The sequence below is a fragment of the Rhinatrema bivittatum genome, chromosome 4, assembly GCF_901001135.1.
Source record: "Rhinatrema bivittatum chromosome 4, aRhiBiv1.1, whole genome shotgun sequence".
Taxonomy (NCBI): Eukaryota; Metazoa; Chordata; class Amphibia; order Gymnophiona; family Rhinatrematidae; genus Rhinatrema; species Rhinatrema bivittatum.
Window position 1 is genome coordinate 84,810,855 of NC_042618.1, and position 16,518 is coordinate 84,827,372.

The window sequence follows — 16,518 nt, forward strand, 5'->3', positions numbered from 1 at the left end:
CTTACCTTGTCTTCGGCGCTTCCCGGCTGCAACCCGGGCGGTCTCCGGCTGCGGGGGGAGAGGGCGAGTACCTTCACCGCCGCGCTCAAGGAGGTGCACCCGCTGCCTCTAGGCCGCGCCCGAACTCGTCTCGCTCGGGGGCCAAGTCCACGCCGGGACCGAGACTGCCTCTAGACCGCGCCCGAGCCCTTCTCGCTCGGGGGCAGGTCCCTGCCGCGAGTCGGCCACCGGACCAAGGAACTCAGCTCCGAGGGACCACGGAAATCACCTCGGGAAACTCAACTGGGGGAGGGACCGACTGTTATCACCGCAGGAGTGCGGGGCTCGTCGATAGTAAATATCGTCTAGGAATTTAGTCGTTAGAATTTGGAAGAACGCTCAGCGAGCATGAAGGAGCTCCAAACTGCTTTGGAGACGGAAATTACTGAATTGCTTCACTTCCTGTGGGGTATATGTACCCGTGCTGACGTCAGATCAGTCTCCAACTGCTAGCACGAGCACACTATACCCACTTGTTTTGAGTCCATCTGCTACATGCTAGGAAATTAAAACTAATCGGAGAAAAGCAAGTTTGCTTACTGTAAACGGTGTTTCCGTAGATAGCAGGATGAATTAGACATGCTGTCATGGGATCTATCAATCAGGTCCGGGAGGCGGAGCTTTTCCAAGCAGACATTAGATTTTAGCTCTCTGCGGCTGCGAGTGTGTTCCCGCACAGGAGAGTAACAGATTCTCCTCAGTCTGTGATTAAGCTGTAGTATAGTCGAAGAGACGGCGAGCAAGGAGACCGGAGGAATGACTTACAAAGGCCCGTCCATGTCTCCGGTTCGTTGGATATCTTCTCTACTTACCTGGGTTCAGCGCTTACCGGTTTAGTACAGAGACGGTCTCCAGCTGCGGAGAGAGTGCTTCACCACCACGCTCGGCTTCTGCACCCGCTGCCTTTCAGTTGCTTCAGCAGCAAAGTCCACGCCTGGAGCCGGCTACCGGACCAAGGCACACCTCTGAGGGATCTCGGAAATCGCCTCAGGAATTTTCAACTGGGGGAGGGCCCATTAGATATCACCGCAGGAGAGCAGGGTTCGATCTTCCTTTCAGTTTGAAGGTAAAAATCTTCTTTTCTCCTTTGGATTAGTGCTGCAGTCCCGCTAAAACCGCTGCTGGTGTGGGAATAGCATCCACATCTGCCAGGAGACGGAGAGATACTGAAGGGCTGAGGTCACTGAGGGGTGTATCTAGGGTGACGTCAGCTTTGATACCTGACTCCATCTCCCATCTGCTAGCAGGGGAATACATAACTCATTGGTCCTGAGTCCATCTGGCTACACGCTAGGAAATCAAATTCTAGACATGAAGGAGGGCTTTCTTGCAGCTCCTCAGTAAGGCTCGTTATTCATGACTCAACAGGCCTTCATACTTTTCCTCAAATATCACAACGCAGACACTGCTACTAAGTGTGGGCAAAAGGAAGGATTTTTTGAAATATCATGTATAAATGACTATTGTCCCCTTATTGCTTATTGGCTTATTGGCAGGGGAGAAGAAAAACAACCAATAAGGGCTGTATAACATAGTCTGGGTAAAACAAATAAGCATGGGTGTAGCTTGCTTATTGCGGCGGCTACTACCCCTAACTAATCAAGCTAGATATTTCACTTGGATGCAGCTCCATCACTGCTTTCTACATTAAAGGTGGGGGTGGAAGGGAAATAGAACCAAGAGCTAAGAGAAACAGATAAGTATAAGAGAAAAAATGTGTGAAGCTTGCTGGGCAGACTGGATGGGCCATTTGGTCTTCTTCTGCCGTCATTTCTATGTTTCTATGTTTCTATGTAATGATTCAGCTTTCTAGAGTATTACTGACAGCCTAGCATAGTGAATTTTTTAACTTCCAGCAAATCGTTTTTTCTATACAAGAATGGTTTGGGGGTGGACATCTGAGGTGGAATGTCGCATTCTCTCATCTGGAAGAAGGATAAAGGAAGGGGATTATGCAAAATTTGCTCAATACTCATCAATTAAGGACCCTTCATTATTACTTGATGCAAATATCCATTACCTGGAAGCTAACTGATTTTGAGATTTCATCTTCCATTTTAGGCAGTCTCAACAGTTCAGATGGTTGGGGTTCCGGCACTAGTTGCTTTAACTTTTCTATCTGCTCCTTATGTTCCCTGATCAGAGATAAACCAAAAAAAAAATCAAAAGACATATTGTGATGAATGATCTTCAACAGCAGTAGCTACCAAATCTATCCTAAGTACACCCAGCTGGTCAGGTTTACAGGATATCAATGAATATATATATATGAGATATTTGCATGCACTGTCTCTAACCAGTATCTTACAGTTAACCCCCGTTCACCATTTTCCTCTCCCACTAAAGTTATTGCTATTAAGCCATTCCCACAGTGAGTCCCTGAAACCAGAGCTCTTATATTCTCTACAATAAGACTTAAGTGACAACAATCTATGTCTGCAAACTAAACTGAAAAAATTCACATTTAAAAGGTGTAAGTGGATGATCACAGTCCACAAGAGGGCAAAGAGGTTTACTTTACAAAGAAGTAGCACACAGGAAGCATAAGAGCCTGGCTTCAGGGGAGACTTATCAAATGCCAACGCAGCAGGAAGCACAACAGACAATTATGGAAGAAATAAACTATTAACCAATTTACCGTAATATTTTCAACTCTTGGGCAGCCTTCAGGATTATTTCATGCTGCCTCTGGCTAAGGATCATCATTCCTGACATCGATGGCGGCTCAGGGTTCAGGTTAGTCTCTATCTCAGGCAATGCTGATGGATGCACAAGGGAACTTTGTGCTTGTGATTGTAGTGGGTCCTGCTGATCCTCAAGGGGTGGCAATCGTTCTCTGGTTTCATTTGCAGACTGATACCATCGATCTTCCAATGGTTTCCTATCCCAGCCCACTTTCGCTGGCAAGTAATCCCTATCTCTCTCCTCTTGTCGCTCATCATGCCTTTCCGGATACTCGCGAATCCTCAGCTCTCCCCTTTCTCTGAGGTCTCTCTCAAATAGGTCTCTTTCATCTCTCAAGCGATCTTCCCTATATACATCCAAGGGTGGAAGGGGTGGGAGAGGTGGAAGGGATGAAAGTGGTGAGAGAGGTCGGAGAGGAGAACGATTTTGAAGAGGTGACAATGGACGAAGAGGTGGCAAAGGTGGGAGAGGAGGATAATCCCGATCCCGAAGGAAATCTCGATCATCGTGTGATCGGATGTAATCTCTGCCTTCATCCAGATTATATAAATCATAAGGTCTTCCAAACCTGTCCAAGTTTCTATCATGTTCCCTATCTCTGTTTCTCTCTCGAGTCCTCTCCAACTCATCCCACCATGGATCCTTTCGGTCAATATCAGGAGGTGCAGTAGAAACTGATGAATGAAGTGGTAATCTTTCATCTCTACTGTAGATATCCAAGCGGTCACCCCGAAATTCTAAATCACGCTGTCGCCAATATCGATCTCTTGCCCAGTCATCCAATCTTTCTCTTTCCAAAGGCAAGTCGCTTCTTCCTCGAATATCCAATGGAAGCTCAGCTGGGATTCTCTCTTCTCCATGGCGCCAGGGAGGCAAGGGGGGAATAGATTCAGGACCATCTCCAATTAGAGGTCTTTCTTCCAGGCCCTTTTGTCTGTCATTTTGTGGCCTCAGGGGGCTCCTATCTCGGAAACCCAGCCTGGGGGGGCTCCTATCTCGGAAACCCAGCCTGGGGGGGCTCCTGTCAACGTAGCCCAGCCTGGGGGGGCTCCTGTCAACGTAGCCCAGCCTGGGGGGACTCCTGTCAACGTAGCCCAGCCTGGAAGGACTCCTGTCAACGTAGCCCAGCCTGGGGGGACTCCTGTCAACGTAGCCCAGCCTGGGGGGGCTCCTGTCAAGGTAGCCCAGCCTGGGGGGGCTCCTGTCAAGGTAGCCCAGCCTGGGGGGGCTCCTGTCAAGGTAGCCCAGCCTGGGAGGACTCCTGTCAAGGTAGCCCAGCCTGGGGGGGCTCCTGTCAAGGACATCAGTTCTCAGTGGGCTCCGGTCTCGGACACCAGGTCTTGGAGGGCTCCTTTGTTGTGCTCCCGGCCTCAGGGGGCTCCTTTCACGATTGTTTTCTGCTCTTCCACGCCCCCTGCCACGAGTGGTCTGTGTTCTCCCACGGCCTCTACCATGAATACTTTCTGATTGATCTGGTTTTATAGGGCCTTTTTCCTGATTGCTGCCTGGTTTCATGGAACCCTTATCCTGCCCACTATTTGGTCTTGTGGGGCCTTTGTCCTGTTTTTCTGTTTGGAGCATTTTAGCATCTTTTGATTTTAAATCTTTTTTTTCTGCTGTTAAAAGAGGTACCTTTCCTGCTCCTTTCAAAACAACTGTGGATTGTGCAGTTGGAGGCACACTGGGAGTAGATGTTGGTTTCTTGCCTGGAGCACTTAGAGGCTTTTCAGAAGGTATACCTTCTTGTATCTTCTTTTCAGCACCCTGGTAACTCTGAATCTGCTCTGGAAACCCTGAAGAAGCTTTTTCTTCAACTTTAGATATTTCCAACTGAGGTTTTTTCACATCATTGCCCAACTGCAATGGGTCAGAAAGCTTTGAGGTCGTCACTGAGCCTAGGATAGATGGGGATGATGAAATTGGATGTGCCTTATGCTGGCTATCAGGAACATCCAAGATAGGCTCTTTATATGGTTGTTCCTCTTGATTAGGATGTGAAGGCCCTCTCCACTGTAGTCCACCTGGCAGTGAACGAGGCTCATCTAAGTTAACACGTGGACTGTTAAAACGTGTAGACGACATTAATCCCCTAGGTCCAGTTCCCCACATTCTTGAAGAAGGTCCATCAAAGCGCTGACTTTCAAACTGTGATCTTGGTCCATCAAACCGTGGGCGCTCCAAGAGGGGCCCGCCAAAGCGCGGCTGCTCCATGCGGGGCCCGCCAAAGCACGGCTGCTCCATGCGGGGCCCGCCAAAGCACGGCTGCTCCATGCGGGGCCCGCCAAAGCGCGGCTGCTCCATGCGGGGCCCGCCAAAGCGCGGTGGGCCGCCAAAGCGCGGCTGGTCCATGCGGGGGCCGTCAAAGCGCGGCTGGTCCATGCGGGGGCCGTCAAAGCGCGGCTGGTCCATGCGGGGGCCGTCAAAGCGCGGCTGGTCCATGCGGGGACCGTCAAAGCGCGGCTGGTCCATGCGGGGACCGCCAAAGCGCGGCTGCTCCATACGGGGCCCCCCAAACCGCGGCTGCTCCATACGAGGCCCGCCAAACCGCGGCTGCTCCATGCGAGGCCCATCAGACCGCGGCTGCTCCATGCGGGGGCCGCCAAACCGCGGCTGCTCCATGCGGGGGCCGCCAAACCGCGGCTGCTCCATGCGGGGGCCGTCAAACCGCGGCTGCTCCATGCGGGGCCCGCCAAACCGCGGCTGCTCCATGCGGGGCCCGCCAAACCGCGGCTGCTCCATGCGAGGGCCGCCAAACCGCGGCTGCTCCATGCGGGGGCCGCCAAACCGCGGCTGCTCCATGCGGGGGCCGCCAAACCGCGGCTGCTCCATGCGGGGGCCGCCAGGCTTCGGCTGCTCCGTGCGAGGCCCGCCAGGCAGCGGCTGCTCCTTGCAGGGCCCGCCAGGCTGCGACTGCTCCATGCCCGGGCCGCCAGACTGCGACTGCTCCATGCCGGGGCCGCCAGACTGCGGCTGCTCCATGCCGGGGCCGCCAGACTGCGGCTGCTCCATGCCGGGGCCGCCAGACTGCGGCTGCTTCATGCCGGGGCCGCCAGACTGCGGCTGCTCCATGCCGGGGCCGCCAGACTGCGGCTGCTCCATGCCGGGGCCGCCAGACTGCTGCTGCTCCATGCGGGGCCCAATAGACCGCGGCTGCTCCATGCGGGGCCCACTAGACTGCGGCTGCTCCATGCGGGGCCCAATAGACCGCAGCTGCTCCATGCGGGGCCCACTAGACTGCGGCTGCTCCATGCGGGGCCCACTAGACCGTGGCTGCTCCATGCGGGGCCCACTAGACCGCGGCTGCTCCATGCGGGGTTCATCTGTATGAAGCCTCTTCGCAGGTGGTGAGTCAGATTGTGGCTGCTCCACAGGCGAACTCTCAAGACGTGGTCTTATTAGTCCTGTTCCTTCAAATTTTTCGGTTATAGTTTCAGATCCTTGTAAAGTTTTTTCTTGCAAGCCAACCCTGTAAGGAAGAGGATAAAATTCACTTCAGAATCAAAATACAGAAAGAACAAGAAAAAAAATAACACATCCATCCTATTTCATTGAGTTTTTCGGTTCTTGTATTTTTTGTTATGTAGTACATAGAGATTCGGCCTTACTTTTAAAGCATTAAATGGTCTTGGTGCAGACATTCTTAAAAACAGAACTGACATATCATGAGATAACATCTTTAAAGTATTTTAAATTGATGGGGACACAGTCTTGTTTTTCTTATATAGTGCCAACAATTTGGAATTCAATTACAAAGAAAATTACAAGAAAATGGCGAAGGTACAGAGAAGGGCAACCAAAATGATAAAGGGGATGGAACAGCTTCCCTATGAGGAAAGGCTAAAGAGGTTAGGGCTGTTCAGCTTGGAGAAGAGAAGGCTGAGGGGGGATGTGATAGAGGTCTTTAAGATCATGAGAGGTCTTGAATGAGTGGATGTGACTCGGTTATTTACACTTTCAAATAATAGAAGGACTAGAGGGCATTCCATGAAGTTAGCAAGTAGCACATTTAAGACTAATCGGAGAAAATTCTTTTTCACTCAACGCACAATAAAGCTCTGGAATTTGTTGCCAGAGGATGTGGTTAGTGCAGTTAGTGTACCTGGGTTCAAAAAACATTTGGATAAGTTCTTGGAGGAGAAGTCCATTAATGGCTATTAATCAATTATACTTAGGGAATAGCCACTAGAGATGTGAATCGTGTCATCGATCATCTTAACGATCGATTTCGGCTGGGAGGGGGAGGGAATTGTATTGTTGCCGTTTGGAAGTTTAAATTATCGTGAAAATCGTTAAAATTGTGAACCGGCACACTAAAACACCCTAAAACCCACCCGACCCTTTCAAATAAATCCCCCACCCTCCCGAACCCCCCCAAAATGCCTTAAATTACCTGGGGGTCCAGCGGGGGTCCGGAACGACCTCCTGCAATCGAATCGTGTTGTCTTCAGCCGGCGCCATTTTGCGCCGCCATTTTACAAAATGGCGCCGGCCATAGACCAACACGATTCGACTGCAGGAGGTCGTTCCGGACCCCCGCTGGACTTTTGGCAAGTCTTGTGGGGGTCATGAGGCCCCCCCAAGCTGGCCAAAAGTCCCTGGGGGTCCAGCGGAGGTCTGGGAGCGATCTCCTGCCGCGAATCGTTTTTCCGTACGGAAAATGGCGCCGGCAGGAGATCGACTGCAGGAGGTCGCTCCGGACCCCCGCTGGACTTTTGGCAAGTCTTGTGGGGGTCAGGAGGCCCCCCCCCCAAGCTGGCCAAAAGTCCCTGGGGGTCCGGGAGCGATCTGCTGCCGCGAATCGATTTTGCGATTTGCGGCAGCAGATCGCTCCCGGTGTCAAAAAGTGGAGTATAAAAAAATAAAATAAAATAAATGGGCAAACAAACTAAATAGTACAAAATCACCTAGACTAGATGTTATACATCCCAAAGTTTGGAAAGAAGTGAAAAATAGAGCCTCAATTAATAATCTGTAAACTATCATTAAAATCAGCAATAGTTCCTGAAGATTGAAGGATGGCAAACATAACCCAGTTTTTAAAAAGGGTTCCAGTGGTGATCCGGGAAACTACAGACCGGACAAATGATTGAAACTATTATAAAGAACAAAATTATAATTATTATAACTATTATAAACTATTATAAAGAACAAAACCAAATTTGGACCCAAAAGATCCTAACAACTTCCGCCCAATAGCCAATCTCCCCTTCATTGTTAAGATTATGGAAAGGCTTGTGAACTCCCAACTATCGGACTACATTGAAGATAATAAACTTCTATCCGCCTCGCAATATGGATTCCGTAAAAATCTAGGCACGGAATCCCTCCTCACTTCCCTAACAGACTTCCTCATCCTGGGTCTCGACAAAGGTCAATCTTTTCTGCTGGTCCTTCTGGACCTTTCAGCAGCCTTCGATACCGTCAACCACTCCTTCCTCATCAACCAGTTAGCTGCCATAGGAGTTTCAGGCTCTGCTCTATCTTGGTTCAAATCGTTTCTCAGCAACAGAGGTTACAAGGTCAAAATCCAGAACAAAGAATCTTCACGCCATGACTCATCCGTAGGAGTCCCACAAGGCTCCTCTCTTTCCCCGACACTCTTTAACATCTACCTTCTACCACTTTGCCAACTCCTCACCAAGCTCAACCTAAAACACTTTCTCTACGCAGACGATATCCAGATCCTGATACCCATCAAAGGCTCATACTCGAAAACCCTCGACTACTGGGAATCCTGCCACCAAGAAATCAAACGTCTCCTCAGTAGCCTAAATCTAGTACTAAACTCCTCCAAGACCGAAATACTACTCATATCTCCAGAGAACAGCAATCTCACCGCTTCTCATCCAACCAACCCACCAACCACACAAGTGAAAGATTTAGGAGTGATAATTGACAACAGGCTGAACTTCAAAGCCTCCATCAACAGAACGACCAAAGACTGCTTCCACAAACTCCAAGTTTTAAAAAGGATAAGACCTCTCTTCCACGCCCAAGATTTCAGAACGATCCTCCAAGCAATTATTTTCTCAAAGTTAGATTACTGTAACGCTATCCTACTTGGTCTCCCTTCCTCCTACACCAAACCGCTCCAAATGGTACAAAACACAGCAGCCCGTTTACTAACAAACACCAGGAAAAGAGACCATATTTCCCCAATTCTAAAAGACCTTCATTGGTTACCAATTCACTTCAGAATCATCTACAAATCCATATCCTTGATATACAAAAATCATCCAACACACCACAATTGACCTACAATTTCCTCTCCGCTTACACAACTCCACAAGACCTACCAGAGACGCATACAGAGGATCCCTCCATGTACCCCCTACTAAAACCACTAGTCACATTACCTTAAGAGATCGAGCCCTCTCCACAGCTGGCCCACTGTTATGGAACTCCATCCCTCCCCATCTCAGACAGGAGCCTTGCCTCCTAACCTTTAGAAAAAGACTCAAGACTTGGCTGTTTATGCAAGCTTTCCCGGACTTAAATTAATGCACCTCGCCATCAACATATCCAACACAGCAGCTGTACCTCTTCTCCTTGTATATAATTTAGTCTCTGCTAAACTATCTTTATTTCCTCTGATCCCAGTTCAATAGTCCTTGTTAATTGTAACTGCTTTCTTCGACACGTTATTTCTGTTTTTGATGTATTTATTGCACCCCTGTTTATTTGTAAACCAGCATGATGTGCCGGTACATAAAAACCTTATGAATGCCGGTATATAAAAACCTTATGAACAACATGTGGATAAAGGTGAACCGGTTGATAATAGTGTATCTGGATTTTCAGAAAACACTGACTGAGTACCTCATGAGAAACTCTTGAGGAAATTAAAAAATCATGGGATAGGAGGCAATGCTCTATTCTTGACTGAGAACTGGTTAAAAGAAAGAAAACAAAATTGGAGAAAAAGATCAATTTCCTCAAAGGAGAAAGGTGAATAGTGGAGTGCCCAAGGGATCTGTCCTGGAACTGCTACTTTTTAACATTTATAAACAACCTAGAGACGGGAACGAATTAAATGATCAAATTTGCTGCTGATGATGCAATATTATCCAAAGTTTTTAAACCACAAGAGGATTGCAGGAGGACCTTGTGAGACTGGGCATCCAAATGGCAGATGATATTTAATGTGGACAAGTGCAAAGTGATGCACATATAGAAGGGCAACTCAAATTACAGCTGGGTGGGAGTCACCACCCAGAAAAAGATCTAAGTGTCATCATGGATAATCATGGATAATATGTTGTAATTCTCTGTTCAGTGTGTGGCAACAGCCAGAAAAGCAAATAGAGTGCTAGGAATTATTAAGAAAGGAATGGAGGATAAAACAGTGAATATCATAATGCCTCTGTATCGCTCCCTGATGAGACAGCACCTTGAGTATTGTGTGCAATTCTGGTCACATCATCTCAAAAAAGATAGAGGAATTAGAAAAGATACAGAGAAGGGTAACCAAAATGATAAAAGGGATGTAACAATTCCCCTATGAAGGAGGAAGTGATGCTTAATCTTGGTGCTCTATTCCCCCTAATCTGTATCTGCATCAATTGCAGCATTAATTCCCCCGAGGAACAGAAACAAACAGTGTGAAAGCGCAGGTTAAAAGGAAAGCTTTCATTTGCCAACAGAGAGGCAATCAGCGCATTGGGCCTAGACCAAGCGCATGGAAGCAGTAGCAGATCAAGACCCGAGGCAGAGAACGCAAGCTAGTTCACCCATGTAAAGTTTCAGCGCTGGTTTTCTGAAGATATGACATCATTCTGGGCCAAATTTGAGGCAATGGTGACAGAGGTGAAGGGAGATGGCTCTGGGGTATTGCGTGGCAGAACTGTAAATGAGTCTTGATGAGCAAGCTGTTGATTAGATAGGTGAGCAAGAGGAGGAATGGGCTTGGTAAAAACGGCCCATGAATTAGAAGAGAACGAGGATCTTGAAAATAGGTCCCATAGGATAAATCTACGGTTCAGAGTAAGGCAGCAACTGCCAGAGTTTGCAGGCTGTTTTCAAACTGTGTCCAGCATCTGCACGGTGATCTTGGGGTCAGATGGTGATGAGGCACTCATTCCAAAGATCAAACTGGATAAAGCACACAGGGTTATGAGGGGAAGGGGGCCAAGAGGATGCCCAGGGATATAGTGGTGTGTTTCCATAGCTTTGTGGTCAAGGAAAAATTGGCCATGCTGGCCAGACAATTGGGACACATCATGTGGAAGAATTAGAAAGTTGAGATTTTCCAAGATCTATCAGCAATCACTGTTAAAAAGCACAGAGACTTCAGGAGTCATCGCCATCTTGAGAAAGGAGGAGATTACGTACTGGTGGCTGTTTCCATTTGGTCTACATTTCTCTGTACAGGGCAAGTCTGCTAAGGTGAAGACAGAGGGCACGGCTATGGATTTTCTCCGAGTTGTGGGTATTACAATGCCGGCTGAGACACAGCCAACAAATACAGTCCCCCTTAACTAGGAGGCAGGAAGATTAGACCAGGGGTCAGAAGGTTCCAGGATCAGGAAAGAGGCTACAGAGGCAGTCAGGCAATCCCTCATCACCTGCAACGGCGAGTCTGAGGACGGGACTTTGGGACTGGTCAAGGATATGTATTATTTTAATGATGAAGAGGGGGGGGACCTGGCTGTATTGGGGGTTAAGGTTCATGTGGCCCCCAGAGTATTCACCAAGGTGATGGTGGTAGTTGTAGCTTTCCTCCGGCGCTTCCGACTTCGCTCATCCTCCAGTGCTTCCGACTTCGCTCATCCGAGCGAAGTCGGAAGCACTTTGCAAGATAGCAGTACAGTCGGTATTGGAACGGCTGCAGTCGTTGGGATGGATAGTCAATTTAGCCAAGAGCCATCTGGTCCCGTCTCAGGAGTTGGAATTTCTGGGAGCCCAATTCGACACTTATGCGGGCAAGGTGTTCCTCCCCCGCCAGCAGATGGACAATTTAATGTCTCAGGTTCGGCCCCTTTGCCTGTTTGTCTGTTTGAGATTTGCGTAGACCCAGATGACAGCTATCATGGTTGGATGAACTCATTCTTTCAGAGGGAAAGGGTACACACCAAGCGGGAGTGTGGTGTATTTTGGGAGAAAGGAAAGGGGAGGGAGAGGTAGTACCAAGGGGGGTATGGAGCGGAGAGTTTAGTGGGGATAGTTGTGGGGGGAAGGAAGATGTTTGAGTATGACTGAGGGGGGGAAGTCAGGTAACATGTTTTCAACATGGGGGTAATAAAACTAATGTCTTTGAATGTGAAGAGATATGGTTACAGCAGTTATTGTAGCTGGGTTCAAAAAAGGTTTGGATAAGTTCTTGGAGGAGAAGTCCATTAACTATTAATCAAGTTTACTTAGAGAATAGCCACTGCTATTAATTGCATCAGTAGCATGGGATCTTCCTGGTGTTTGGGTAATTGCCAGGTTCTTATGGCCTGGATTGGCCTCTGTTGGAAACAGGATGCTGGGCTTGATGGACCCTTGGGTCTAACCCAGCATGGCAATTTCTTATGCTCTTATGGTAAATATGGGCGTAGGGATTTTGCTCACACATACTTTGACAGCTGATGTTAAAGCAATGATTAGGGATCTGTTAGGCAGATTCCTGATCCTGAAGGTGATGATTCACAGCAAACTGTTTACATTAATTAATCTGTATGCCCCAAATACCAACCAGGGTGATTATCTGAATTCATTGTCTAACATCCTTTTAGAATGGGCAGAAGAGCATATTATAAAGGGAGGTGATTTTAATATGACACATTATCCTTTTTTAGATAAATCTGGGGGAGAGGGGTGTTCAGTGGGCCTCATGACTGCAGAGACAGAGTCTGAAAAACATGTTAGGTTTATGGGGTCTTATAGATGTGTAGAAGCTAAAGAACTCAACGGCCCAAGATTACACATTCTGTTCCAAGCCGCATGGGTCATACTCCAGAACTGACTACTTTTTGCTAGACAAGGTATTGAGGGAAAGTCCTAGAGACAAGTATTGGAAGCATAACATGGTCAGACCACGCACCAGTGTGGGTGGCACTGACAGTGGGCAGAGAACAACTGAGGCAGAAATTCTGGAGGTTAAATGAGGATTTAGTGTCAGACAAGGTTTTTGTTGCCAGTCTTGTAAAAGATATTGAGGAATACTTAATTTTTAATGAGACAGAAGACGTGAACCCAGCTGTAGTGTGGGAAGGGTTAAAAGCAGTAATGAGGGGTAAATGAATAAATAGGGCCTCTAAGGAAGGAAAAGGCAAAGGGGTTCAGTTGATGCAAAAGACTGAGAAATTGGAAATAAAGCATAAGAGGAGTGGGGACAGCTCTACTTTGTTGTTTTTGGAGACAGAATGTCAGGAATTGAAAGCACTTGACGTTGCTGAACTAGTCTTTCAGATAGAACAGATGAAACAAATACCGGTACTTTGAATATGACAATAAGGTGAGAAGGCTGCTAGCCACGCGTCTTAAGGAGCTTCAGCCCTTTCAGAAAACGGGCCACGTCCAGATGAGCCGACAAGGAGGTTCCGTTCACCTCGCCCCTGAAATAGGAGACAGCCACTACTTGCACTTTCAAGGAGTTAAGGCCCTGCAAAAATTCTAGAATAAGTGTGATTTTGACCGGCCAAGGGTGGGCGGGGAACACCATGTTCCTCGCACCAGGCTTCAAATACTCTCCAGACCCGCACAAATGCTAGGGACGTTGAGAATGTACGAGCACGGAGTAAGATGGCAATTACCACCACAGAATATCCTCGCCTCATCAGGCAAGCCCTCTCAAGTGCCAGACCATAAGACAGAATTGAGTTGAATCCTCATGAAGGACCAGTCCCTGCTGTAGCAGGTTCCCAGGGTGGGAGGCACAGGGGGGTCTCCACTAGGAGTCTCCTCATGTCCGCATACCACGGACACCAGGGCCAATCTGGAGCTACTAGTAGAACTATTCCCCTGTGGTGCTCAATTATGAGAATGATCCTGCCCAGCAGGGGCCACGGAGGGAAGGTCTGATCGAGCGCATCAATCTCCAGGGACCACTGATCTCTTCTGCAACTGAAGAATCATGGAACCTTCTCACTGTGAGCTGCGGTCAGCAGGTAGATGGACGGGAGACCCCAGCAATCTACTATCAGTTGAAAGGCTTCAGTCAACAACACCAACTCTTCTGGATCCAGACTCTCCCTGCTTAGAAAGTCTGCTCTGAAGATGTCTTTTTCCTGCGATGTGTGAGGCTGAGATCGTCTGTAGATGTATTTCCACCCATTCTATAAGGGGGTCTTCCTCATGAGACACCTGCTGGCTCTTGGATCCTCCCTGGTGGTTGATGTAGGCTACCGTCGTTGCGTTGTCTGACATTATGCGGACAGCTTGATCATGGAGTCTGTGGCTAAATTTCAAGCATGCCAGCCTCACTGCCTGGGCTTCCAGGTGGTTGATGTTCCAAACTGCCTCTTCCTATGTCCAACGTCCCTGAGCCGTGAGTTCCCGACAGTGAGCTCCCCAGTCCCAGAGACTCATACCCATTGTAAGAACCAGCCAGTTTGGGGAAAACAAGGACACCCCCCGCCCCCTTGTTCAGATGATCCTCCAGCAACCACCATTTGAGGTGAGAGCACACTCCCATCGGTAAGTGGAGCCGAATAGAACAGTCCTGAGACTGCGGGTTCCAATGTGACAGCAGCGAGCATTGATGTGGGCGCATGTGCGCTCTCGCCCACAGCACTACCTTCCAAGGTTGCCTCTATCAACTGAGAATTTGAAGATAGCTCCACACCGTCGGGCATATTGTGTTCATCAACTGAAACACCTGGGACGTCAACTTCTATATCTGTGTGGTCGAGAGAAAGACCTTGCCCTGCCTGGTGTTGAACCAGATTCCATGATTCTCTACCGACTGGGAAGGCTTGAGACTGCTCTTGTCCAGGTTTACTACCCAACTGAGTTCCTGCAGCAAGGTGGTCACCCGGAGACTCTCTTCCACAGACTTGGCCCGAATCAACCAGTCGACCAAGTACGGGTGTGCCAGGATTCCTTCTTTTCTCAACATTGCTGCCATGACCACCACAATCTCGGACAACGTTCTTGGGGCGGTGGCTAGGCCAAAGGGCAGTGCCGGGAAATGGTAATGGCTACCCAGTACAGCAAAGCACAGGAAGTGTTGGAGTTCTTGACGGATTGGCATATGTAGATAGGCCTCAGATAGGTCCAGGGAGTATAGGCACTCTCCCGGTTGTACGGCCATTGTCACGGAGTGTAAGGTTTCCATGCAGAAACAACTCACTCGTAGGTGACGGTTGACACTCGAGGTCCAGGAGGGGTGAAAGGAACTTTCCTCCTTAGGTATGATGAAAAAGGAAAATTGGTCCTTACCTGATAATTTTCTTTCCTGTAGTACCACAGATCAGTCCAGACTCCTGGATTTTGCCTCCCCTCCAGCAGATAAAGACAGAGATTTTTGACTGACATTTAAGTTGAGGTGCCACCTGCAGTCTGTCAGTACTGAACTGTACTCAAGCCAGATGAATAGAAACACAATTAACATTATCTATCTACAATTTCCCCCAAAAGAGCAGAGGGAAGAAGAAAACCTTGGAAATTCAATAAGAACCCTTGCCTGACCAACACAATTGCGCGGTACCAGAACCTGGAGCCAAACACTGATCGAGCGGACTCTCAAATATCCCTATCCCAGACTGGGCAGGACTCAGGACAGATCTGTGGTACTACAAATGAAAATTAGCAGGTAAGGACCAATTTTCCTGTCCCTGTACGTAACCGGATCAGTCCAGACTCCTGGATGTACTAAAGCTACCATGAGAATCCTGCTCGAAGCACACTTTCACCAAAACCCCTTGTTTCTGGAGTCTGGACATCCAGACAGTAGTGTCTGGCAAACGTACAAAGACTTCCAAGTAGCTGCCCTACAGATCTCATAGCGAAACCCGCTGAAACTCAGCCCAAGAGGCCACTTGTGAGTGGGTTGAATGAGCAGAAAGCCCAACAGGCACTGGCCGACCTTTAGCGATGTACACCGAGCTGATAGCCTCCTTTAATCACCAAGCAATAGTGGCCCGAGAAGTCTTATGCCCTCTCCTGGGGCCACTCCACAGCACAAAAAGATGAACCAACAGGCGGAAACTGTTGGTGACCTCCAAGTAACGTAACAGGGTCCGCTTCACATCCAGTCTTCGCAAATCTCTGGACTGAGTGGAAGAATCCGAAACCGGGAAGGAAGGGAGCTCCATGACATTCAAAAAGAAAAGATGATACCACCTTAGGCAGAAAGGAGGGAACCGTTCTCAAGGATAATCCTGTATCTGTAATCCTCAAGAAGGGTTCTCTACAGCATAAGGCCTGAAAGCTCCGACACCCACCGAGCTGAGGATATAGCCACTAGAAAAATCACTTTCAGGTCTATCCAGTAAAGTACGGCCGCGTTTACCCCGCTCCTAACCCGCGTTCTACTCACTTCCCGGCCGCGTTAGCCCTTCCTGCGATCCACAACCCCCTTTAACCTACTCCTACCGCGTCCTAAAATCCCCGGGCAACCCCTTCCGCACGCGGCATGTATATTGCATGCAAACGAGCGAATTAGCTATTCCCTACCATCCAGTAACGCGCGCCCCGACTATCGCTATTGTACCCTGCCGTTTTGCCCCGCGTTTAACCTGCTAACTTACCGCCTACCCCTACCCCTGCGTTAGAGGCAGGGGTAAGGGTAGGCGGCAAACTTTCCCCCAGCCCCCGCTCTCCTGCCCTGGCCGTGTCCATGGGTGCCGGTCCCCGGGGCAGCCCCAGTCC

General features: G+C 48.8%; 1 protein-coding gene across 3 annotated transcripts in view; it reads right to left on the minus strand.

Moving 5' to 3' along the window:
* YLPM1 (YLP motif containing 1) overlaps window positions 1–16,518 on the minus strand; it is a 443,744-nt gene that overhangs the window by 329,610 nt on the left and 97,616 nt on the right. For all 3 annotated transcript variants that reach the window (XR_003856278.1, XM_029598421.1, XM_029598422.1), the window contains exons 5-6: window positions 2,678–6,190; window positions 2,060–2,174 (exon numbers count right to left, since the gene is read on the minus strand). Coding sequence is in view for 2 of the 3 variants with exons in the window: in XM_029598421.1 (XP_029454281.1) it covers window positions 2,060–2,174; window positions 2,678–6,190 (3,628 nt within the window). In the remaining variant the exon portion in view is untranslated. The remainder of the gene's footprint in view (window positions 1–2,059; window positions 2,175–2,677; window positions 6,191–16,518) is intronic.